General features: G+C 38.1%; 1 protein-coding gene across 1 annotated transcript in view; it reads left to right on the top strand.

Moving 5' to 3' along the window:
- Nucleotides 1–27132, top strand: part of RNF38 (ring finger protein 38) — a 105223-nt gene that overhangs the window by 27565 nt on the left and 50526 nt on the right. The window contains exon 2 of the mRNA XM_066569506.1: nt 24445–24515. Coding sequence (XP_066425603.1) covers nt 24445–24515 — 71 coding nt within the window. The remainder of the gene's footprint in view (nt 1–24444; nt 24516–27132) is intronic.

Here is a 27132-nt window from a genome sequence, read left to right on the forward strand (position 1 = left end):
GAGCCTAACAAGGAAATCAGACCAAGTGATTCCTCTTTAGTTATCCCTTGTTAAATTGCATCTGGAATACAGCATCCACTTTTGATGCCCCAGTACGAGTAAAAATGATGCAGAACTGTCTTGAGCTCAGTAGAGGACTATGAAGTACCACAGCATCTGGGGTGCGTGGTCTCCTAGGAGAAGCTGAGGGACTGGGGCTTGTTTGGCATGGAGGAAAGAACTGTAGAGCAGGATCTGTAGTAATAGTCTGCCTACATCTATAAAGAAGTTGCTTACAATACAGGTACAGACTCTGTACTTGGACACAGAGCTGGAGAATGAGAGAGTGATCATTAATTGAATCAGATAGTATGGTGAATACCATGAACTATTTTTAATAATAGCTTTTTATGCTCTTTTTGGAAATTTTTGTTATTATTTTTAATAATGGCATGTCATACAGTGTTGTCTCTAAAGTGGTGTGGCAAGCTTTAAAATACCACATATTTGCCTGGGATAATGTAGCCTTTTCTGGAGTAGATGGCTTCCGTAGTTAGCCAAAAGTAAGCTGTGTGATTATGCACAGGTCAGAAAAGCATTGATATTGGAAGGCATGTTTTGAGATCATCTAGTCCAACCTCTTTGCTGAAGCAGGATCATTTAGAACACGTTGGTCAGGACAGTGTCCTGAACATGGATTCTTTTTAATATCTCCAGATCCTGAAACTGATTTTAGGATAGATGCTATTGTAAAATTTGATGTGAAGACAGGGCCTCTCTGTGACAGCATAGCTCAGGTGGAAAAAAACTACATAAGAGTTAAGTAGTCCAAATAAGTTCAGTCAGTGTTATGAAAAAAAAGGCAAACAGAAATCCAACAAAACCCTACACCAAAAAAAGCACCTTAAAAACCTAAAAAACAATGTCTCCCAAAGCAAACAACCAAAAATACCCCAGACACAAACAAAAATCCCCAAATAATACCCCTTCATATGTCACTTGCTAGTAAAAAGAGCCTGAGAAAGGGTAGCTTTTTTACCCAAATTTCACTACTGTTAAGACTTTTATACTCTTTCCAATTTGTTTTTAAGCATGTGTATCCTTTGTTGTGGTATATAGATAGAATGCAGATGTTGCTTCTTTGACCCTTACAAGTTGTATTTATTTGCACTTTTTCTATGAACTGTAATCATGAACTGTTATATGTAACATTTAAAATTGACAAGTTTAGAAAGCAGTTGGGAGAGTTTGGAGTGTTTTTTCTTATTTGTCAACTTTAAGTACGTGATGACAATTGATGTATGGAGTCTTATTCTTTGAAACTTTAATCTACTTCCTCAGATCTTTTCCAGTGATCTCTTTTGTGTGTTTCTTTCATGTATCATTTAAGCAAAGAGAATGTTGTTTTTCTGCTTATATGTACAGTTACAAACCTACTCAGCAGCTGGTATAGATACATAAAACCTGAGTGGTTTTCACTATTTTTTTTCTCCAATTCCATAGCAAATTTGGCCTAGTTTTTTAAAAATTGTTCAAATGTTCTGTCTTGAGGTATGATCTGTGAGTTTTAATAGCCAAAATGCATTTAACTGTTGAAAAGTCAGGGAGTCAAACTTCCTTGCTATTTCTCTACCTACAGAGCTAGCGAAATGTGTAGCTTTGTGCTTAACTCAGTCAAAAGGGACGCTGACCCTAATGTACAGATCTCATTACATTTTCTAGGTTTGAAAAAGGAATTATAAGGAACTACAGTGTGCCTGAGTGCTGCCTGAGTTGTGTGTCAGTTGTGGGTGTCACTGCAGGCCCATTTACTGATGTTATCAGCCTACCAACAGGTGCCTGCCAGCAGAGAGGCTGCTGCTTGTATACACAGCAGGGAGCATCATGAGGGCTGTGAACCCTTAGACCCTTCAATGGCTATTGCAGGAGGACATTTGTCACCCAAGGAGACTAAGTAAACGTGGCATAGCTTTCTAAATGGAGGCTATGTATATACTTGAAGGCTGTTGGGATGAGAAAAGAGAGCTTGAATTAGGTTATTCCCAATGTAGCTTAAGATCATTTAGTTCCAACCCTACTGTGAATAGTGACAACTTCTGCTAGACCAGGTTGTTGAGAGCTTTGTCCAGCATGGCCTTGAACAGGGATGGGGCATCCACAACTTTTGTGGGCAAACTGTGCCATATCACCCTCACAATAAAGATTTTCTTCCTAATATCTCATCTAAACCTGCTGCCTTTCAACTTCAAGGTGTTGCCCTTTGTTCTGTCATTACACGCCTTCGTAAATAGTTTTTCATCTATCTTGGAAGACTCTTTTTAGGTGCTGGAAGACTCCAAACAGGTCACCCCTAAGCCTCCCTTTTCCCAGCGGAACAATTCCACTTCTCTCAGGCTTTCAGAAAGAAGTGTAACTATTCTGTTCTGGTTGTAGAAGGTAGAAGGAATTAGGATGTGATTTAGTAATGGTGCTGCATTCACTTACTTTGTTTTATCTGTTTCATGTATTAACATAGAAAGGATTTTCCAGAACTGAATCCTCAAGATAGTATCTTAGAAATAAACCTGGTAACCAAATTATTGTTACAGATGTTTCTTCAGGCTCCTGTCACATGCTAGATGGTCTTTTAGACTGGTACTGAGAGACAAAACTACTGCTGGTGTAGCTTTTTCAGTGGATTTCTGCATCTGGATATAATCTCTCTGACTGCCCTTTGTTTGTCTGTATACTGCATTCAATTGTGTTTCTATCCTCGTTTTTTAGCTATGTTGTCATGATTCCTTGCTTACTTGGGAGTTGGGCTGTACTCAGATTGTGTGTGTGTGGCTTTCAGTCTTGCTGTTCCTGCTGAGTAGAATACCAGTAAGCTATACAGTGAAGATGTCTTTGGATTGTCTTTGGCTAAGGGAAACTTGGAAGAAGTGAAAACCTTGAAAAACAATTCCGAATGCTGGTGGCATTTGGATCGAGACATTCCTGGCTAAAGCAAGTACCTCCCCTAAAGACAGCCAAGCACTATCCACAGTGTTGTCCCTGGATGTTGTATATACTGGTTTCAGTCGCGATATTAGCTAATTTATGTAAGTGATTCTCTGCCTTTCCACATAATTTGGAATAATTTGAAAATACAGCTTAGCTTCCTTAGAGAGTGTTTTCTACTAGCTAAAAGTTAGGTAAATTGTTAGATTTCCGGTCTTTAGTAAACCCAGTAAAATATTCTACTCAGTTTGTGATTTTATAATTGTCCATCAAATGTTATAATTAAAAATCATATTGAGGGTCAGCATGTGCTGCATGCAACAATATTTGTGTGTGTGTGTGTGTGTGTGTGTGTGTGTGTGTGTGTGAGATTTCCTGATATACAATTAATCACTGAAAAATGTGATTTATACACTGTAGTAGTCAAAGCCTAACAGAAGTTCTGTACATTGCTGGGAAAGACCTTTCTATTTTTACCTGTATATAATTTTGTCATTCCCTTTATATTTGGTTTAACATGAGGGGTGTGTGGGAGTGTTGTCATTTTAAGATTTGAATGTTTGCTGAGTTTCATTCAGCTTTTCTGAGTAAGCCAGGGTGGTAAGAATGGTTCATTGCATGTAGTCTACTGAAGCTGCAATACACCAAGGTTTAGTTTTGTGTTTAGACATCCAGTTTATTTCTCTGATTAATACATCTGTGCTGGATCTACTGTACTAGTTTTTTTCTTTGGTCTGTATGATAACATGAGGGCCTTCATCTTGGGCCTCCTTTCTTCTCTGTAAGATGATTAAAGTATTATTTGCACTTGGTTTAAAAGGATAAGGCATAAGAACTAAGAAAGTTTATCAGCCTGATGAAGATAGTTATTTTTGAAATTTTGGTCAAGAAAAGCAGGTGTGGATGTGGTTTTCTTACATCCCAATTATTTGTAAAAGCAAAAAACAAAACTACATCATAGGCCTAATCTCATTTAGTTTACCTTCTACAAAATAACATCAACTGTAAAATCATATTATATTTCAGAGACCCATTTTTCTGGCCATTTTTCACCATCATCTATATCACATTAAGGCCACCATTGATTTCAGTATCTTTTCAATTTCTCTTGAGTCATGGGCTCACTCTGAAATTTACTACTATTCTTTAAGATACATCAAGGGGCAGAGCAAATTAGAGCAATTTTTTTTGTAGAAGCAGAGGAGCCCATTTCAGTACTAAAATTCCCAATGTTCATAAACTGTTCAAATGCACACACCTTAAAACAAGTTTTCACATTTCCGACAAGTGCGAAAATGTATGTGCAAAATACCAAAAATTCAAGACACATGTCACCGAAGTGCAGAAACGAAATATTTGCTCCTGCAGCTCCTCCAGAGCCCCAGCCCAAAATCCTCCTGCCTCTTTATCAGTTCCCAATCACCTCCCTTTACTGATGACATACGTCTTTAAAGCGTTGTGCCAGTTGTCCTAACTTTGGGGTTGGTTTCCTGAAGTCCCCAGTCAGAAGGTGGGTGTGCGCTGGAATTTGTCCAACTGCACCTGTTTGCTTGGAGTGGCCAGTCAACCTGGGCAAGGCACCTTGTCTGTCCCACTTGGGTTACCAAAAACTTATGCCAATTGTGGGCTCCTTTCCTAGTTGGCAGCTCCAACTCACATACCCAGGCAAGGCATTTCTACCTCTTATTCTGGTTTGTGCAAAGGAGGGAGCAGGGTGGTAGCCCACAAAAGACTGGCTCCCCAGTCATCAAAACTTTACATGATTTGTACATTTTAACAAACAAACATCAGCATTCATTGCTTACAGATTACGTGACTGCCATTAATTAGTACTCAACCCCCTATTTGCCATGCTGATTAGTCTGCAGGTGCAGTTCTTCCCTCTGTCTGACTCCAGGGTCTGTTTGCAGTAGGTGGTCACTGAGTTGGTGGGCCACTGCTGGGATTACGTCTCCCCCAGTTACTGCTCAGTCCTGACCTTACTCCTGGTGGAGTCTCATCCAGACAGGCCATTCATCTTGGGATTGCCTTCCCTTCTCTCTAAAACAAACACTAGCCAAGCATATAGTGTTCATAATGCAATTGCTTAATCATAACTGTCTAGTTATGATCTACATCTACTGATTGACAACAACAACAAAAAAATTGCAAAGTTTGCTTCAGATCTTGAGGGGCTTGATCCAAGATGTGCATATGCTTTTGTTTGGATTCTGAGATCTGCAGCTGGCCTCCATCATGGGAAGCGGTGCAAGGGTATGTGCCGATGGGGTGGGTGAACTATAGTGGGTTACTGTGAGGAAATAAAACATCCTTGAGGCTCTGTATACTTGGTCTGGGCATGCTGGGAAGCAAACTGTCCCAGCCTACTGTAACAACAATAAGTGTTCCTGACTGTGTACTTGGTCAGGGGAGCTGGGCTAACTTGGGTCCTCACAGCAGAGTTTTCTCTTGCCCTACACAGGGTTACAGGGTTTTCCTGCTAGCTCTTGAGTATACCAGGAGATCTCTTTACATGTCACAGTTACTAGAAAAATCATCTTTGTGTGCTTCATTGCCCCATGAAGTCTGTGTGAGACAAAATACCCAACTTTACTTTTACTACATAGCCTCTGCACTTTTTCTGGTCTTTTTTATTTCATCCCCTCTCACATTTACATTCAACCTTTGGACAGTGGGGGCAAAGAAACTCCAACAAACAAATGAAAAATAACCAACCATGTGCTCACAATATTTTTGAGAAGAGATGGTTGTTTTCATTCATTCTCAGTTTTTCCTTTCTCAGAGTCAAGCCTCCAAGAGGCCTTGGTATGAGGAGGGAAGAGACTTTAGAAAGGATATTGTACCACAGATTCTGTTACATGAGCATGGGTTTTCAGTAAGTAATTTTAAGCCAGGTATGATACACCAGCAGAACAATGTAGATGAAGAATGAGAGAGGATCTGTGTGACGCTGCAAATTGCTCAAAAGCTTTTTAGTGAATGTTTCTGTACAATAATATTGTAATGAGGGAGAAGCTTGCATTTGTAGAATGCAAGCCTCTTCTGTCTGAGGGGTGGTCTGTGCCAGAACACAAGGGGTGCTGCCATGTTGTGCTTTGAAAATTGGGAGGATGCTGATGCTGAGGGCATCTCAGTTCCAGCTGAGTTCTTCAGAGCTAGCTACAGCTGCCAGAGACAGTAATTTTGAGGAACACCTGCAAATATTCCTCTTTTTGAGAAAGAAAGCCCATTCATACTGTTTAAGAAGGTGTGTTGGAGTTTCTATATTGGTGGATTTCAGTGGCCAAGACTGGCTTGCAATAATACTGACAGTTTGGCATTTAAAAAGCAGTTTCTATCCCAAAAACTTGAGACTTTTGTGAGCTTCCAATGGAAGTCTTCCTGTTGTTCTTCTGATACTTGCAGGTCTTATTGCTGGTGAGCTTTGCCTTTCCTAATGCCATTCCTGCATGCCCAGGCAATCTATATAAATGTTTCCTTTGTAGCCTAACTTTGCTTTCACCTCCTGTATACTGCCTTTTAGCAATGGAGTTCCACCATAAGTTCTTTGGCTGAGCTGGTCTTCTGATATGTGTACTTCACATTGTTGGGCTGGACTGTTCTGTGCTCAGAGAATGTCCTTTGACCTGACTGCTTTCTTGTGCTTTCAGTGGGATCATACCTACCATCCCCAAATTTGCTTTCCAAAAGTCCATGGTCTGTACTCTACTGCTCACTTCCTCTCTGCCCCCAGGGTTTAGAATTCTCCTATGTCATGGTCATTACCACTGAGGCTGCTAGTGATTTTTGTATCCTTAATTGGTACTTTCCAGTTAGTGAATTGCAGATGTGCTTAGCTGGTTAGCCTGTATAGTACCTATATTAAGGAGATACTCCTTAATAGGAATAGAAATTCTGTTCTATTCTATTCTATTCTATTCTATTCTATTCTATTCTATTCTATTCTATTCTATTCTGTTTTTTAGTGTGTGTCCCCACCTGCTCTGTTGTTTTTTCAAGGAGATGTCAAGGAGATTAAAATCATTCACAAGAACCAAGGTTGTGATCAAAAGCAACCCTCAAGTTGTTTAGGGTGCTCTCTCTATGTGGGAGGTCTGTAAAAAAGGCTTTTATCATGATGCCACATTTCCTGACATCTTTTCTGATGTGGATCCATAAACCCCCACCCACCTGTTGTCCACTAAAAGATCTTCATAAATCCACACTGGTCTTTTGCATAAAGGCACCCTTTACCTTCATCTTCCCTGTCTGCATTTTCTGAATAGCATCTGTATGTCCATCACAGCTCTGTCATTCCTGCCAGATCTCAATTATTCCAGTCATGTTGTGTGGTGACTGGATGCAGAGCTCTTGTTCCTCCTCCTATGTGTTTTCAGACTGCATGTGTTACATGTACACTTCAGACAGGGGCCCCTTCAGCCTGTAGTGTTGCTGCTTAAGTGACTCTTTTTCTTGTCACTCAGGGTCCTTTATTCTTTCTACTGCTACTCCCCAGTTCTTCGCTTATCTGTGAGTGTCCCTTCCTAGCTGGAGATAATGTGAATTTGAAAGTAACTTGGCTGGTAAAAATTGATGTATTGCCTTGACTGATGCTGCTGTGCAAGGAAGTAAGTGGAAAGCATAATATCCATTCACACTATCTTCTGGCTGTTGCAAACACTGGTACCTCCTCTGTCAAAATCTTGTGTGTTAGCTTGTGAGTTTTTGAGTTGTTCGGTGGTTTTGTTTTGTTTTGGTTTTTGGTGTTTGTTTTGTTTTGGGTTTTTTTAAAGATTGTTCAAGAAAAGGAAGAGAGTTTGGTGACCAACTTCAAATCTCAAAAAGAATTAACAGTTTTATGAAATGTGCTAAAGGCTGTTCCTATTATTAGGGTTGTATTAGAGATTGCTGCTCATACTATAACCTCTTCTGTGGCAGGATTTATCACTTTGCAGTGAAAACATACTGCAGGCAATAGAATTTGGCATTCCTGGCCAGAGTCCAAGTAAACGCTAATGTTTGGTTTCTTTGTTCCTTTTTTAATTTAAAAACATAATTTCATTTTGATTTGAAAGAGTCTGAGTAGTAGAGGTTTTGTGGATTTGGCTGGTGTTTATAGTTCCTGCAGCTATATTCTGTTTGTATACAAATTGCTGGGTAATTAATAATGTGATCTAATTTGTTTCCATTATATGTACACAGTGTTAAAATTGAACTTGAATGTTTACTGTTAACTAACAGTAAAGCTTATATTGAGAATGTATTGGATTTTTTTTAAATACCCATTTGAATGCATTTTCATGCTTCCCTATAAACACACAAACACACCATGTACACACACAGTTTGTTGGAGCAGGAGAAGCAGAGCTGTGACTTCAGCAACTTCAGTTTGCTTGTGAGTGCTCTGAACTGATTCCAGTGAGACTGATAGCATAGCTTTGCCTTCCTGGGCTGTGTCTCCTGCCATCTGAGTGCATGCACATTTCTGATTGTTCTTCATTCTTTTCAGTTCTTCTTGCTGCAGTCATTGTGCAGTGACCCAGTGATTTGAGCAGGTGATTAAAATGAGGTCTCTATTTGTGAATTACTTTGCAAGAGGGTGTTTTTGAGAGAAGTCTGTTCAGCAGATGTTTACTGTATAATGGTAGGTAGCTCTGCATCAAATTCCAGTTTTGTTTGCTAGCTTCTAATGTTTTGGAGAAGTGCAGGTGAACCTTTTGTACCCATAAGCGGCCTGTGATGTGTAGGTTGTGGAGAGAGAGCTGGAGTAGGACTATAAACAATACTTCATTTTGTAGTGAGTTGTGGGGGTGTTGTATGACATTTAGCTAGAACAAGTTTACTGGTGTGTTTAGGAAACCAAGGTTACAGCTCTGAGGCAGTTCATATTGGCAAAAGCATATTTTGCTTGAAAAACTGCCTCATTTTAAGTTATTTAAAACTGTCTCATAGATAATTTTTATCTTTAACCTAGGATTGCTTTTGAAATGAAGTAGTGTATATGACTTATTTTTAAATTACGTTCATGTTTATGTGTATTGTCTTGGCCTTTTAAAGCTGATGTTAAAGTAATAAAGTTGAAATTTGTGTCCCACTAATTTTAACTTTATTGAGATGTGTTGAGGCATCTCACAGATTTTACAAACTATCAAACGGGCAGGTATAGTTACACACACGCATTGAAAGAAAGAAAAACATGACCCTCCCTCTGCTTCATTTAGGATTTTAGTTCATTTGTGTGGTAGCCGAAGGCACTTTGCTCTTAGCCTAATGTCTGTCCAGTACAAAACCATACCTAGTTTTACTGGGTTTTAGTTAACCTGTGACACCAGGTGGAACAGGACTGGGAAGGATTCACAAGCAAACTGTGCATTGCATGTTTTTGTGAATGGAGCATTTATGGCTTCTTGATTTTCTGTTCCTTTATTTTTCCTAGGTATAGTGAAGTGACAAGACTGTTTCAATTACGACAGAGGACAGACAGTTCTGCATTGGGAAACTTTTGTTAGGCAGTTTCTCTAGGTTATAGACTTAAAGTAGATGCAATCCTTAGGGTAGAAAGAAAAAAATTCTTTATATCCATCATGCTTTTGATGCTTAAAAAATGAGCAGTAGTTTAAGTTATTCTTCTCATGCTACACCTCTGTTTATAGTAGGAGGGCAAGGGGACGTACTTCTGCTCATAGCAGAGAGTTGCACTGTGGCAACTTTGGTCAAAGTCACTCCAGATGTCCCATTCACAATTGAGCTTGGTAGTGTTATGCCATCTTTTCAGGTAACACCCCTCTTGGTCAGTTAGTGACTTCTGAGCATGGAATTAAAGGATGTGTGAGAAGACAATGGATGCATGCAGAGAAATATTTCTACTGTTGTGCTAGGAGTCACTAAGCAGGTCTGTTGGAGACTGATCAGGGAAACTAGCTGCAAGGTCCTGGAATTTCTGTGCACATTCTTGGTCCTGGATCTCTCTCCTCATTGTGTATGATCCAGGCTGCTTTTGCTGTTGGCTGAAGAAATTGTGAAGTAGCAAAGAAAGGCTCAGCACATGTGTGGTGCCTGGCCATGAATGTAGGTACTGTAGGATTGATAAGCTGTATGAGGGGAGGCTGATAATTGGAAGGCATCTCAAATGTCAAGCATCTATGGGTTAAATATCTGATACAGTTAACAGTTCAAACATTTTTACAGAACCATTTTTAATAATCATCCTGTAGTTAGTTAAAAATAATTTATATTGTGGTTTCATAATTGTTCCATTCAAGGTCTTTGTTTATCTGTAGTAGTGCTTCCAGCAACTACCCAACCCCAGTAACAAACCAGCAATTTGCTTTACATTTCAGAGAAACAATCTACTTAGGTTTTGCAGCTTCATACCTTGAAAACAAATGCTGTTGTAAGTCAAGATATGATGTCCCTTACTTTGTTGTTGGTTTTACTTAGCATATGTTTATGCTAGTATGCCTGACATCTTGCTGCTTTTGAATTCATAAAGGTTGTGCATGCTTTCTGTTTACCTTCAACATGGGAGGAAAAAGCCTGAAGCAAAACCCATAGGCTGCCACAAAAATGTCTTTACAGGGAAACTGAGTTAGGCTGATTTTAATTAATTTAAATTGCCAATTAGGATACTTCTTTGATTCATGGTTTTCAGTTTAACTTGGAGAATTCATCTAGAGAAAACTTGAATCTTGGTAGTCAATAAGTGTATTTCCTATTGAACATAACATTTGAAATCGTATTTGCTAAATTTTGTGAGGAAAGGAGGTAACTTACAGGCACATTTAAGAAATTTATATAACTGCACATTATATTGGCTTCTTATGTTCTGTGTTTTAGGCTTTTGAAAAATTGTACAGTTTACTTTGTTTTCCTTGTTAAGACTAATTTTTATTTCTTATTTGATGATGGGCTTCTATTTAATAGAAACATAAATTATATTTAGACAACAAACTTGTTAAAACAGTCTTGAAAGGCAGATGTGTTTTGTCAGTACGCTGAAAATAAAGTGGCTTTGAGAAATCAGGAAAATAGAAACAAAATTATTTGAGGAAGATGCAAATTTAAGCTTTTTTTTCTTGATTGGTAGTATTTGTAGAACTAGCGATTTAGCATTCACTTGCACTTTGCCTTCTTTTTCTCCTAACTTTGAATGAGCAAGCTATTAAACTCTTTTCAATGGGAAGAGGAACAAAAGGCATCAGCTTCTGAAAGAAAACCCTACACATCGCTGACTTTATTTGATTGGCCAAGAACTTCCTTCAGAGACTTGACTGATCCTAAAAGTTCAGGACTGATTTCACTGTCTGAAGTATTTTATTACTTTTTGGTTTTGTTCTAGACAACTTAGGTTTGAATTTCTAGTACATTTGAAAATAGCTTTGATTGAGTTTAAATTCAGTATCTTAATTTAAATTTTTGTACTTTTACCTGCTGGTTTCCGATACTCAAAGACTTACTTGGATCAGAGATTGTAAACAAGGTTGTGCAGACAATTTTTATATTGGTCTATCATGATTTTTCTTAGACGGCATATTGCTATGGCATTTAATTTTTCTGCATTTTTTGCCCTTTGTTGTGAAAGGGTTTGGAATAGAAATGGCTCTTCTGAGAACTTCTCAGTAATCTTATCTTTTAAAATACTGACAAGTAGAATGTACTTTCCAAAAAATGGGTCTGTGTGGCTATCTCAATGGACTTCCAGGTAGAAGAATCTTTCTGTCTGTGTATTCTGTATGCTGTGAATTAATGAGAAACTGCCTGTATGCTGCATATTTTATAGAGCCAAAGGGAGCTAACTTTTACCCCTGGTATTACTCATCCTGTTAGTTTTGATGTTGGCTCCATTAGGCCATTTGATTCCAAATATTTAACACAGACAGATGGGTGCAATCCAGCTTGTGTTGCTTGAATAGATAATTGACAGAAAGGTAAATTACCTTTGTAATGGATATTACCTGCAATGATTTCAAAATAGCATGCTAGTTGGAGCTAATTTTGTTAATATGCTCTTTCCAAGAAGAAAAGATTCTTTTCTGTTGAGAACCTTCAATGAGTTTTAGAAAATGCAAGGATTATCAGAAGTGAAAAACTGATTGGAGTTTAAATTAGTTATGAAAAGTAGAGGACTGAGAATAGTGCAAATTTATGGGGGATGGATCTGTCACTTTTCACTTGTCAACACATGCAACCTGCAGATCCAGGGTCCCAAAACTATTGTTTATTTTGAGCTTTTTTGTTGATGTTGATGTTTGGCTATGCAAGAAGGAGAAATGAAGTGCTATCTTCTGTGCTCTCTCCAGACGGAATTGCTATTGACCAGTACTGCAACAAGATTATCCATTTGTTCTGAAGTATCAAAGCTTCCAGAGTTTCTTTGCTAGAGTTATTAACGTCTAACAAAGGTAAAATAAATGTAAGCATTTGTTCCTATTTACAAATTTAACTCATTCCGTGGCTGGCAGGTTTCTAATCTGAGTGTTGAATATGTACCAGAAGAATGCTTATGTTAACATTTAATGATCTTGCTGAGAGTGGTAGCCTGTGGAATGTAGATAGACCAATTCCTTTGTTTTTAAAAGAGAAAAGGCAACGTTGTGCAATAATGACTTATGATAATGACTGATCCAACCATAGTGAAAAGTTGCCCTATTTGGTAAAAATACTCAATAAGGGAGTGTGGGTGTTCTTCTTACACTGAAAAATAAGCATATTTAACCCTGGAAAGTTTTCACCTCTATCCTAGGGCATATGGATGTTTTCAGAAGAGTTTTTCTGTCTGCTGGTATTGCTGGAAAAACTAAAGAATTTTTCCTGTGTTAAATTTGGGATGACTATAGAAGATACATTCTGCAATCTCCAGGGTCCAGGACAGAGAGAAATGCATTTTGGCTCAAGAAGTGAACTGTATCCTGAAGTGATTTTGCCTCTCTTCTCTGCTCTTATGAAACCCCAGTGGGAATTCTGCACCCAGTTCTGGGGACCTCGGTACACAAAAGGCGTGGACCTATTGAAATGGGTCCAGAGGTCAGCCACAAAAATGGTCAGGGGGCTGAAGCACCTCTCCTTGGAGGAGAGCCTGAGAGTTGGGGTTGTTCACTCTGGAGGAGAGAAGTCCTCCGGGAAGACCTTACTGTGACCTTTCAAAAGTATGAACAGAGATTTACTGCCAAGGCTTGTAGTGACAGGACAGGGAGCAAAGGTTTTAACTGTAAATTTGTCAGAGTACTTCTTTACTGAAAAGTTTCTAGTTACCTAATATGCCTTTCAGATTTCAAACTTGGCACAGGCTTGATCTCCTGTTCACTGAACACTATGCCAGTGTTCTAATTTACTCTCCTTATGGATGTCCTTTTAAATTAACCTTTAACACTCAAAATCATCAAAAAAGAAACCAGATTTCTGAAAGGCTGGGAACTGAAAGCAAGAAACCTGATGCTTTCTGCATACCTGATTGCTGGCTGAATTACTTGCAGTTTTACCTGTTGGTTATGCCTCTAATAACTGTCTCTCACATTTGCACCAGAACTAAAACTGGGGATTATATACCAGTTGATATCCTTCCTCAGGATAGGCAGTGCAGAAGAAAAAAGTTTTGAAAATAAGCATAGAGTGTGGACAAGGGCAAGTGGGATATAGGTGATGACAGGGAGTGGGAGCTGTAGAGATGCCTAGGCATCTTGGGAAAGGAATATCAACATTGGACGGAGTAAGCGGTAGTGCATCTTGGTTTTAAAAGCCAGAGTACACAAAAACAAGTTGCAAAGAGTTCCCCATTACAGAATTAGCACAGAATTATTATTCTGTAAAGCTTAATGTAATTTACTTACTGAATGTTACTCCAAAGACTTAGAATCTGCTTTTTCAGAGAAACATTCGTCATTTGATGATATGTAAATATCAAATTTCATTCTAATTTTCTCAGAAGCTTTTTCTTATTGGTGATAATGACACTGCTGCTTGTGATAAACCAAGTAGAGGTTCCTCAAAATGTTTCTGTCTTTAGAAAAGCCTTGTCAGCTTGAGACAGGATACATTCAGAAAGGGAGGAAAACGGTGATATTGTGGGATTGAAATCTCTATTATACTTTACCACAAGCAGCACTGGGTAAAAGAGGAGTTCTGTTGACCTTCTGTTCTTTTCCTCCAAAGTAACTTCTATGTTATTGTCATAGCTTGGTTAGTTCAGGAGACAGAAATATTACTAAATATTTTCTATTAGTTTTTTGACAAGTTGGTGTGGTGTCTCAGGCTTCTGATGGCCTTATACTCTGCACATATGAGAAAAAGACATGAAATGTTGATTGTTGACATGGTTTTCTTTGAAACAAGACTAGGACAAATGCTTACTAATTGGAGCAAAACCAAGAAAGACAGGAAGAGAGAAAGTTATTTCATGGCCTGTCAAATGTAAATTAACTTTTTCATTTTGTTGGGGCAAGTCATTCCTTACTGATTATTAATGTAAGTTGCAGTTGTAAGCACTTAATGGGCTGCAGGGAGATGAGGGATGTGGAGAGCTCATGCACAGTAATAGAGCACTATTTAACTCTCACTTCTCTGGATTCTCTCTGAGACCAGTTTTGATTGTGTTGAGGTTTTCACATTTCATTAAATAAGCTGTCTTTGGAGGGAGCTTGGGCTCTCTGTTGTTTGAAACAATTTCCTAGAGGTTGCTTGATCATGCACTTTTAACCATGCTTTCAGAATTAATTCTATTTCAAACAGATACTTGCAAAGTCAGTTCCTAAGTAGGAAATGCCTCTTTATTACCCTTTGCTTTATGGTTAGATTGAATATACAGTGAAAAAAAAGACAAAAGAATAAGTAATTGAGGTGCATTTAAAACTTTGTTTCTGGGATTACACTGACATTGTTCTTTCCTATCTGTGTCAAAGACTACAGGAATTGGTACCAACATTATTTTTACCACTGAAGCATTTGCTTCTCCAGGCTAGGTTGGATGGGAGCTTTAAGGCTGTTATTAGGAAAACCTGATCAAAACTGAAAAACCCAACCAAACAACTACCACAGCCTTTCTGCAAATTAATGCTGAATTTCATAAGTGATACCATAAAGAAACAGGCAGGGGGTAACAAGCTAAGGTTTAGAGTTAATATTGTGCTTCTATGCCTGTTTAGTTTTTTTGTGGTAATGATGGCTAGTTTTTGTTGGTAACAATAAATGTAAGCCATAGAAAACCCTTTATTCATTGCATCCAGAAAGTTTTTGTAAGCAGTTTTTTATTTTTCAGAGACTAAATGAAATTCTCAAGAGAAGATTAATTTCAAGAAAATCAGTTTAATAATGTAGTTACAAATAGAGAAGAACAACTGGCTTGAAATTTCAGGTAGCTTTTGAAAAATAACTATGATTCAGGAGGCACAGAAATTCAAGACAACTGAATCTTCAAAACCAGTAATTCAAAATCCTACAAAGATGGAAATAGAACAGTATAGAGGATATCTGTGTGATCTTTTATGCTTATACCAGGCCTTTAATGTAATGTAGTTGTGCTTGGTATTTGCATCTCTTGCTTCAGCTCCCACACAGTGCTTGATGAAAACTGAATTCCAGGACAAGATTAAAAGATTTTATCTTTTTTAAATGCTTTGTGGCTTGCCAGTTTTATTCTTTGTTCTACAATTGATTTACTTTCAGTAAAAGTCAGCCTTGAGTTATTGAAATACCTGTTTTCTCTCCTTTTCTAGCTGTTTACATAGGCTTTATAGCAACTGTGTTTTCGATGCCTTTTGGGCATATGCTGTTAGCCTCCTTTTGAAACACAACAAGAAGAGGCAAAAAGTTTCCTTCTTTCTAAGCAGATACTGAACGTCCTTGAGGAGAGGCTCCTTATGAAAAGGCACTGCTATATTTTGGTCCTTCAGTACTATTTTCTGTGGTGAGTTACTACACTCTCTGTCTATAAATGAATGTTACCGTTCTCTCTGGAATGGCAATAATTGTGCATTGAAGGCTGCGAGCATCCTTTACTAGACTATACTTGCACAGAAGCAATCCCAATGAAACAGCCTTCAGGGAACAGCAAGGAAACTGTGACTAGCTACTAAGCAAAGCAGCCACAGGGACCGGCACCACAAATTGGAGATGTTGTTCAGAGTTTCTTAGCAATAGTGTCCTTCTCTTTCAGGATTTTAATGCAGAAAGGGAGTTTCCTTTTAGCTTGTTAATAAACTATTAATTGTTTTTGTTATGTCTCAGAGATAACTCCAGTGTAGGAGCTGTGAATCTTACTGTACACAGGGGAGAATAGAATGGAAAATAAATCATTGCTTGTCTTTAATCTCTGTGTCTTAAAGCATCAAGCTTTGTGTCTCAAGTATTCTTTGTTAGGTGGGTATTGTAAGAGTCCTGCAGTACAGCAGTTAAGAGGAAGTGTGTTTTTGTGCTTTAGCTGCAGAGGTCATATGCTTCAAGCTGCAACTTAAGTTTATGTCAGCTCTTCAGAAAATCACCTCAGAATGATTTTGTCATGAGAGAAGATATAAAGAGAATCAGAGCTTAGAGGGGGAGGAACTGGTGATTGTGTTGTTCACTTGGTTCAAGTACCTGACTGCCGTGTCCATGGGAGTAAACTCTTCTGAATCTGTACATCTTGTCTGCAGCAGCATGGAATTATCTGCAGAGTGTACAGGTAGATTAAGAAACATGTACTGATTGTGGGACTAAGTCAGTTTTTGGAAAATGGTTCCCTTCCCCACACAAAAGTTGGCTTATATATTAGGTGTTTATTTTTCTATGTCCTTAGAGTAGTTGAGATGGTTGAGATTCATGTACTTAAAATCAATAATCCCATAGGCACTTCTGGCTTTCTTTTGGACACACGCTTTTTAAAAGAGTAAAAAGAAGGGCCCTGAAATTACTGACGAGTCAACCTCACCTCTGTGCCCAGCAATATCATAAAACAGATGCTACTGGTAGCTATGTCAAATCATAAAGAAGACATGGAGGTGCCTGGAGACTGACAGCAGGGCTTCACCTAGGGCAAATCATGCCTGACTAATCTCACAGCCTTCTATGATGGAGTCATGACTGTGTCAGTAGACCAGGGAAGAGCTACAGATATCTCCCTGGACTTCTGCAAAGCCTACAGCATGGTCCCACACAGTGTTCTTGTTGCTGATTTGGAGGGAGTAGGATCTGATGAATGTACTGTGTGATGAGTAAGACATAGGCTGGCTGGCCATGTCCCAGAGTTAGAGTCAACAGTATCCATGTGAAAACCAGTAATGACTGGTGTCTCTTGGGGGTCTCTAGTGGGTCAAGTACATTTTGATACCTTAATCAATGGCATAAAATAATTGAGCAGAGCCTCAACAAGTTTGTGGATGACACCATGCTGAGTGGTGCAGTTGATAGGCTTGATGAAAGGGATGCCATCCATTGCTAGACAGCATTGAGCCATGTGAACCTCAGAGGGTTTAACAAGGCCAAGTGCAAGATCCTGCCCCTGGGTCAGCGTGATCCCCCATTCCCATGGAGACTGGTGAATGAATTGACTGAAAGCAGCCCTGCAGAGAAAGACTGTGGGTATACTGGTGGATTAACATTCACATGAGCCAGCTGTGTGTGTTTACAACTCATGGTTTAGAACCATGTCCTCAGCTGTTGGAAGAGAAGCATAGCCAGCAGGTCAAGAGAGATGATTCTGCTCCTTCTACTGCACTCTGTTGAGACCCCCATCTATAGTACTGCATCCAGCTCTGTGGTCTTTGGGGTTTTATATGGAAAGAAGGTAGATTTCGGAATATAAGGAGGATAGAAGGAAGAAAGTTTTAACAGTGAGGGTGGAGAAACACTGGAGCTGGTTGCCCTCATGTGGATTTTGTGGAGAAGTTGTAGAAATTCCACCACAAAAAGTATTAAAGGCAGGTTGAACAGTGTTTTGAGCAACCTGGTCTAATGATAGCTAGACTAGATGGTATTTAAAGGTTCCTTAAAATCCAAATGGCTCTATGATTCTTTGAAATTAGCTTGTACCCTAATGAATGAGCAGTGAATTTGCTCAGTGGACTTGAACTGTCATCTGATGCAGGTTTTTTGGTTGTAAAGTTCTTAAACGATTTCCTGGTCCTGATTTATTGTCAGTCTTTCATGTTTGACACTTGCATGAGACATCTGGAAATAGTGTGATTTTTATGAACTCAGTTCATCAGAAATAGGAGGATACAAAGGTACCAGATGGGGAATGGTCTAAATAGCTTATCTGACACAAACAGTACTTTTACTGTACTTATATCGTTCTTTTCTCCAATTGTGACTTTCTACTGGGGACCAGACTTAACACCTTGCTAACATTTTGTTGATGCTTGGCTGTGTAGCCTCTTCAGATACAGTTCGTGTCTTGACATTTTGAGTGTTAAGAGCACCAGTAAAATATTGGTACTGTGTTTATGGGTGTAGTAGTATTTCTACATTAAGCTGATTTTTAAGGTTTATTGATGCTGTAAATTTTTTCACCAGATGATTTCTTGCTGAACAGCTCCTTGAATGAGCAGGAGAAAATGATCCCCAGAGCAAAGCACTGCTGTCAATAAACCTATGGAAAACATTCCTTGCTTTTGTATGTGCACTGTAAAGATATGAAACCTCAAATTTTAGAATACTTCATGGTTATTGAGTCTTTGGTAATGCTGCACTATTAGTTCAGGAAGAAATCTTTTGATGTACTTGATACTCGAGATGTAGGGTACGTGGGGAAGCAAGTTGCTGGTGATTTGAATCCTTCAGACACTTTATCATGTGAAAGTGACTCATTTTTTTTGCAGGTATGTGTTTAGCTTTAAAATATGCAAATATTTTCAGAATTTAGACCTTGCAAGATTAGGTTGGGTGGCTGCCAAAGCAGTGGCCTCTCTCCTTGTCCCAGACTGCTGTGGAGGGGATGAAACCATCTGGTTGACTCTGTGGGTTACCAGGCCATCTGAAGTGTAGTTATCCTCATTCTTCACTAAAAAAACATGTAGCTGCTAAAGTTAGTGGAGAAGGAAGACGGCAACTGCTAGGCCACAGTACTTTCCTGTATGAGGTGAGGGGGCCCTTATTATAAGTGTGTTCGTAAGCATAGTGTTAAAGAAATTTATATGAGTTTTGTTTTCATCTCCATTAGGTAGGTTTATTGCATCTCTTGTGTGACAGTCTGGACAAATAGCAATGTTAAGGTCTCAGGTCTTGCGCTTCATTGATTCATTGTTACCAAAGTTGCCTTGTGGTCATCTTCACACCTTAGGTCTTAGGTTGGTTTTGGTGGGAGTTTCTGTTGGTTTTATGGTCCATGTTGAAATATGGTTGTTACAGTTCATAAACCACAATCTGTAGGTTGTCTACTCTAACTATTTATTTAAAAATAATATTTAAGTTGCTAGGTTTCTCTTTACTAACTATTATTAATGTTCAGATTTTTAGCTCCAGGTTTTACTGTAATACCTCTTTGACTTACACAACATAGCCTTATAGTTCAGATAAAGTTCAGCTTGCATCCTAACAATTCAAGCTACTGATACCTACTTCCAAATAATATAAAATTTTCAACACTAAGATAAACAGTATCTGGATGGGGTTATATTCAGATGGCTGCTATAAGGGCCATTTTGTGGACAGTTCCTGGAGTAAGCTGTCCAGTTTGTACCTGTAAATTTAAATTAGATGTTCCTTGAAGTAAAAGTGTTTATGCAGTCTTGTAGAGACACAGCAGAAACTTAAGGTAAAAAGATCTTTCTTCAGTTTTGATTTATAGATGAGTTTTCTTCAGTTCTGATTTTTAGATGAGTTTTGTTTATGAAGCTGAGGCCTGCCTCATATTCAGGCTTTTTGCTGTACTAAAGTAAATTTGTCTGTTCTTTTTTTAATCTCTGATATTGTTAAAATATGTCAGATTTCAAGACTTTTAAAATATAAAGAACCCTTTAGGTTGCTCTCCTTTTCTCTAGAAGTGTCTTGGAGGTGTCATACAGTCAGACTGGAAGATACACTTAATTTATATGCAATTAATGTAGGCCCAGATTTTGTTTTGAACTCTCAGTTTTGTCATTTTCATCCCATTTTCTTGCTGGTTAGTAAGCATGCTGTGTGTTTCTCTGGTAGCTGCAGAAAAAAGAAAAGCTGAGAGAGCTTGCAGAGTGTTACCGTGCTTCCTGATGATTACTAGATATCTTAAGTTTTCACTGGGTGTGTGGAATTAAGGACAGCACTCCTTGGCTGAGCATTATGGTGGGGAAACCAGTAAGGTTGACTCGGTCAGGATATGGAAGGGGACACCAGAACTCAGAAAACACCAGCAAACCTATGCTGGTTGCAGTTTGACAAAAGTGTGGATTTCTTGACAAGTAGAAGAAGCAGGAGGAAAGGAAGGAGAGAAGTTCAGAAGGCATTTAACCTTTTTTTTTCTGCTTTAGTGGCTTTAGGCTGCTTCCTGGCTAGAATGTGTTCCAGAGTTTTATCACAATGCCTCAGATAGGTATACTCTATGCTGAGGAGTTGCTTTAAATTATCAGTGTTGTGTCCCATACCATGCAACTGAAAATATTAGCTCTTCCTAGAGTGTAATAAATTCTTTCATCAACTTAAGTTAAAGTGGATGAAAATCCATGGGAATTTCAATTTGTTGGAGTTTATAAAAGGAGTGGAAGGAAGAAGAGAAGAATGGCAATCCTAGTATGATCCTAGTATGAATTCTATGCAGCTAGCATAAATGTATCATGTTTTTTCTTTGTGGTCAGATTTGCACGCATCGAGAAAAAAGTTTTAAAGTATTATATACTTAATTTGCAGCCTTGTTCTTACTTGACCAACCTGAGTAGCTGTATCTTTTATTGAACTCACCTCTAACTTTTCTGTCGTAACGGCAAAGTATTCTGTTTACCCCATTGAGTAAGTTCTTCACTGCAGTTTGAAAGGTTCTTGATTTAGAAGGTGCCTCTAAAATCTAAATAATATGCCACAGGTACAGGAACATTGTGGACTAGTACATTATAATAATCTGCAGGAGTGGTTTGCACTATTTTGTTGGAAGTTGAGGAAGATCACAGATAACTTAATCTCTCTTCCTTGTATCTTTTCAAATAGACTAGCCATCTATGGCTATATCTCACCAGATATATGCCGTTCAACTCACAGGTTTTTTAAAGGGAGGAGTTAATTAAGAGTCTAAGGTTGATCCAATTGAGACTTTGTTTCCATGCATTTCTTACTTTCCAAACTCTAGTCTGCAAATCAAACAGCCCAGAACTTGTCTGATTCATGCAAGTTAGTAAGACTGAATAGATTCCCTCTAGATAAAGTAGGTTTAATAGTATAGGTATTTCCTATGAGACTGGTGCTGGAGAGTCAGTGAATGTATTAATCAGCATCATTCACTTAAGCAGTGAGATACTTCCAGTAGCTCTGAAGTTTCTGAATTAAAAGATTTGAATTCACACCTCTTTTTCCCTTGGACCAGCATTGTGTGTGTTTGGATGGTTTAAATTGGCAAGCATGACACTGGCCTTTCAAACCTGATACTGATTCTCTTTATTACAATGCAGAAGTTAGACAGAATCCATGAAATTCTGAAGATTCTGTTTGCTGTTCAGTTTAATGTGGGGGTCTAGAAAAAAAAATAGCCCCTTCCCAAGGTAACTGGGAGGTGTAGCAGTCTTTCTTTCTCACCTGTTCCAAAAGAATGGATATTTTTCCTGGAGTGCAAGTCATAATATTAAGCTGGTGTCTCACTTTATTTGAAGAAGGGTATGTAAAAGAATTTAACTGTGTTTAAAGAGGTCATATATATATATATACACACACACATAGTGCATCAATTGACGCACATTACTCTCTACCCTGTCTGATACTGGTAATGGTGAAGGGATACCTGATCTGATGTTTCACGTATGCCTGCTGTGTTTTAGTGGTGTCTCAGCATAAATTGAGGCTACTCTTTTGTCACCTATGTATTGGAAGCTGTGAGTGAGAAAACCAGCTGTTACAAAGTGCCCTGTTACTTGCACAGCATGGAAATTGCTTTGTGGGAGAGAGGATTAGGCTTGAGAAAATGATGGGCATTAGACCTCACAGCTGCATCTCCTGAACACAGTAGCAAGGAAATGCATTTGGGAAGGTGCTGTGGGCAGTGGCCTATGTGCTGTGTTCTGCTCCTTGTAGGAGTCTTCATGGCATTTTCCCCACTCTCAGTCAGCTTTGCAGAGATAATTCTTCAGTCAGAATTAAAGCTTTGATTGTAGTAGCCCTAGGGTAAGCTAGCCCTGGAGTGCAGTTGGTCTTCAGTTGGTCTGAAATTCCTGTCAATTTGGGCATATGAAGGCAGTTGAACTGAGTTTGTATTTACTCCCTGCAGCTGGTGCAATGCAAATTGGCTTTTGTTCCTTTCAGTCCTCGGGCATCTTTAACGGTTAAACAACAATTGAAAAGTCTTTGGCACAGACTAGAGAGCTGCTGAGGTCATCTTTTGAGATTCTGACTCTGATCTTCCTTGCAGGTAGGTGAAATGTGATTAACCTGTCTTCAGGTTTGTCTCAGTGCAATCTGTCAGAAAGGCAATGCTTTAAAAACATAACTCAGTTATTAAAAACTGCTTTTATATTTTATGTGTATAAATGTAAAAAATATTTTTAAGATCAGAGAAGTCCTACAGGACTTTCCTGATCATTGAACTCAACATTATAGATTGCACTGTCATGAAGCAGAGCCTTTAGCTGGTAGTCTGCTCTGTCAGTGTCTTCAGATCTGTTACCTCTGCTGGCCCATTCCAGGGACTGTACTCAATGCTGTCTTTGATGTAAACCCTTTTCCAAAGGCAGCTTTTGGTGAGGCTGTTGGTGAGGTCAGCCAGCTCCCTGGTGCAAAGCAGCCAGGATGTGTGTAATGCCTTCACTTCTCTCAGTTAAGGATTGTGTCTTATATCTTGTTATTGTACTGTAGGGTATTAGTTGACTGCAAATGAAACAAATATGTCATAAAGGCCATGAAAATCCTGTTAAGAGGAAAAAAAAGAATTTAAAGGAAAACATTGACATATTCTCTGCTAACTGCAGAACAGATTGGCTGCTTAGCAGGTTCTCTGCTAACTGCAAAACAGTTGAGTTTGACTGAAATATGTAGATAAAACCCAAGCTAGAATTTTTTTTTTGGTAATGTGGATATTGTAGAATTTAAGGTATAGCATCGTGAAAACTGATGAGCTGCCCTGGTGTATTATGTTGCATTAACTAACTGGAAGCTCTGCTACTGGAGCTATGTTGCTTCTGCTGGTATCTGTTATAGCTAGAACAAAGTCAGCTTATTGTCGTGATGGTGCATGTGATCACGGTTTGTGAAAAGCCTATCTGTAAAGTACATAATATAGCCTGTAATGCAAGGTCCACATTCATGAATTTTGTTAGGGAGTAAGTCTTAGGAATTTAACCTTTTGAAATTCTTTTCATTATCCACATGTGTGGATGCCTGAAACAAGTTTATGTGTATTTTTTGTAATTTGGCTGAATTTACCTATTTTTTGTTGCCTATTTCCTTATTTTAGACCAATTCAAAAGGTTGTGTTTTACATCAATTCTGCCTCTGGTGTAATGGTCAGAAAGTTATCAAGCTTTACCTTTAACACTGTGTTCTCCTAAGTTTTGTAGCTTGCTTTTGAGCTTGAACTGGTTCCAGTTCAAGTAAACATGTGGAGTGCTTATAGTGAAACACTTGCAGTTTGCTTAAGTCTAAATCAAGTGGGAGGGGAGCACTGCATATTTCAAACAGTTTAAAACTAGTTCTTTTTTCCCCTTTTCACCGTGAAACTTCAACTGTATAGTGATTTCTTCTTTGCCTTCTCTTCCTACAAAAAATACACAGTATGATCATGCGTTACTGTTGTTCAAGCCAGTACAATGACTCCTATTGCAAAATAATATTTTTTCTGAAGTGGTAAGTCAGAAAGAAGCTTTGTAAAATATTTTCATACATTCTTTGGACAGAAGTCTCAGGACTGGGGTAAGCCTTTGTAGGGGTGTACTGTCCCTTTTGTTCCTAGGCTTAAAGAAACTTGTATAGAAACATTAAGCAGGCAGAAATTCCACTACAAGAAAATTAAAATTTTGACCTTGTAATTTTCCTCTTTTAGTCTTAATGTATTGCTGGAATGAGGCTGCTGGTTTGTGGTTACCCAGGGTGCTGAAAATGTTCTGTAGTACAGTATATGAACTTGAATTGCATAGCTTCTCTTTGTTTTTATATGCCCATATGTACTTCAGTACATTTGTTTGTTTTGGATTGATGAACTAGCTATAATTTAATTCTGTTTAAAATTATTAAAAAAAAAATGTGAAGACATTGGCACACTTATAAAATGTCTCTCTGATGCTTGTTCTGTTATCAAACTTGCTGTTTGTTGCTGTTTGGCAACTAAATCTTGAGAAAATAAAGTTTGCTAAATTTACCTTTATTTTTAGTGTTCACAGAATTTGGGTTTTCATTTTAGTTATTTTTTTTCTCCCTTCCCTCCTTGTTTTCCAGGTAGTATTGGTACAGCGTTTCAATGCCACACAATCCATCAAGATCACATTTGTACTGATGACAGTGACAAGGTGAGATTTATGTGAATGTTTCATTCACAAGATGAATATGCATTGCAGGGTTTTTATATATTGTTTTTACTAAACAAACATGTATTGTTTTGCAGATATAGCAGTCAGTTTTCAGAGTTACTTTTTCAACTGTCTCTGTCTGGAGAAAAAAAAATATATCTTACAATGATAATCTTTTAGACAGTTAATGAGAAATATGTCTTTAGTACTGTATTTTTATTTTTGCTTGTATTCCTTTGCCATATTGACACCCTCAGTTAATAAATAACAGCAATGGCTTTGCCAATTTCTAGATAAGGTAGGATGTCTTGTTTCTTCTGACTTTAGAGGTTAGAGTCTAGCTAAGTGTTCAAAGCATTTTTTTTGACTTTTTTTTTTTTCACAATAGCCTTATTTTTCTGTTTTTGAATTGGGAATTGAAGCTTTTACATGTTAGGACTTCTTGTTCTGTCGTGCATCTTCAAAATAGCAGCCTGTCTAGTCGTGTGCATGTGTTTCCCTAACCCTTTTTTTGGCATATTTGCAGATTAGTTTGCTTGCGGGTCAGTAGAGTACTGAGTACTGTGTATTAAATGTTCAGTGATACTTGGATCACTACTGTAATTGTAGCATGCAGAAAAGAGTAGTTTTGACATTGAACTCCTTGTGAGACTGGCTGTTGATGGTTTTACCTTAAGCTTTATTGTCTGCAAATTGATTAACTTTAGTTCAACATGTAATGTGTCTTACATTGTATGCACATATGACATGTCATAGTAAACTAACTTCTGGGCTTGACATGTCTGGGAAGTGGTGGGTATTGGTCAAATTCTAAATCATTTTTCTTGGGAAATGAAATGCAACCTGTGGGGTGCTGCCTTAATAAGTACACTAATAGTTGTGCTTTGAAACTCTGGAAGAAGTTAATTTTATAGTTGTTTCAGCTTATCCTAGAGGTAGAGTTGTTTTCAGAAAGAGCTTCTTTTTCTGTTCTACTGCCTTACTATCTTTTTTTTCTCTCACTCTCCTTCCTCTAGTTTTATAGGGAGTGTTTTGTTTGTTTCTTTGTTTTGTTTGTGGGTGTTTTAGGGGTTTGTTTGTTTGTTCAGGGTTTTGTTTGTTTTTTTAAATTTTTTTTATTTAGTGTGTGTGTATTTGTTTCTTGTTGGGTTGGTTTTTTTGATAGGTTTTTGGTTGGTTTTTTTTTGAGGTTTGGTTTTTTGTTTTTTTTGTTTTTTTTTTTTTTTTGTTTGTTTGTTTTTTTTTTTTGTATGGTTTAGTGTTTTAAGTTTAATTTTATTTTTAGGTACCACCCTAGATTTGGTTACTGGTTCATCCTACAGATACTGATCAAACATGCTATCTAGAGCATGGCTAACATTATTTTAAATTTCCACTTGATAATCTGGTTAGCTATATTCCACAGTATTTAGTGCTTTGTTTTTTGGGCCTTGTATACTCTGCACTGAAGATTCTTGGATGAGGAATGGGTAGGGGAAATTTCATTTTAGAGCCATCCTAGTGCACCAACCTAACCATTTTCCTTTTGTGAGTCATTACATGGAATACCATTTCTTGTGTTATACTGATTGCCTTTCCTTAGTTTTATTTCATATCAAGGCAATTAAAACTTGTTTAAATCTTGTTGGAAAATCTGTTTGTTAGGTGCTTCACTGGTTTGGGGGCAGGGGAGTAGGAAAGGGTGTAGCAGCTTGCCTGGTATAAATTTCAGGAGAGTGGTTGTTTGTCACACCACCTGCCTCCATATTAATAGAGGAATTAGGCCAAATGTTATTTTTTGCATATTTAGAGATGGTGGAAGAAAACAGAATCCTTAGGGTTGATTCTGCACCAATTGAGAAAGAACTTCCAACTGTAAATTTTAGTTAAGTAGAATTAGTATAAAAAGCAGAAAGAATGTGGTTTTGGGTCTGTTTAAGAGACACGTTTTTCCCTCAGGTGTCAGGTTTATTTGGTAAGGGTTTTGATTTTTCTGTAAGAATACATGAAGCTGTCTGACATGGATTTTGTAGGAAATTCTAGTTTATTCCTTGATTAAAATAGTCACTTCTTTGGAAAAACAATGAACCGTCCTCTTGTCCAGGTCACTCTGGATGGCATCCTGTCCTTCAGGAGTGTCAACCACATCAGCTTGGTGTCATCCCTAAATTTGATGAGGGTGCACTCGATCCTTTCATCAGTTTCACTAATAAAAGTATTGAATAACACTGGTCCTGATACAGATCCCAGTGGGACATAACTTGTCACTAATCTCCATTGGGACTCTGAGCTTTTGGCCACTGCCCTCTGTATGCCCACTGATTGGGGTTTGTTGGTTTTTTTCCAAAGGATTTGTGTATATGGATAGACTTTTTTTAAATCATAAGTAATGCTTCCTTAAAGTAGCCTGTGCTAGGGTACAGTTGCAATCCCCTCTCACTCCTTGCTTGTATTCACATATGCCTCTATTCTTGTGTTAGTTTTGGTCACAGTTTCCACTGTGAACTACTTTGAAAATCAGGTTCTGATTTATTCTGCTATTACTGAGAGATACCGCCTATTCATTTTGGTATGAATATAATTTAAATGATAGTAAATGCTGGATTTAATAGATTTACCTACAAATTTATTAGTTGTT

This window comes from Molothrus aeneus, chromosome Z (assembly GCF_037042795.1).
Source record: "Molothrus aeneus isolate 106 chromosome Z, BPBGC_Maene_1.0, whole genome shotgun sequence".
NCBI lineage: Eukaryota > Metazoa > Chordata > Aves > Passeriformes > Icteridae > Molothrus > Molothrus aeneus.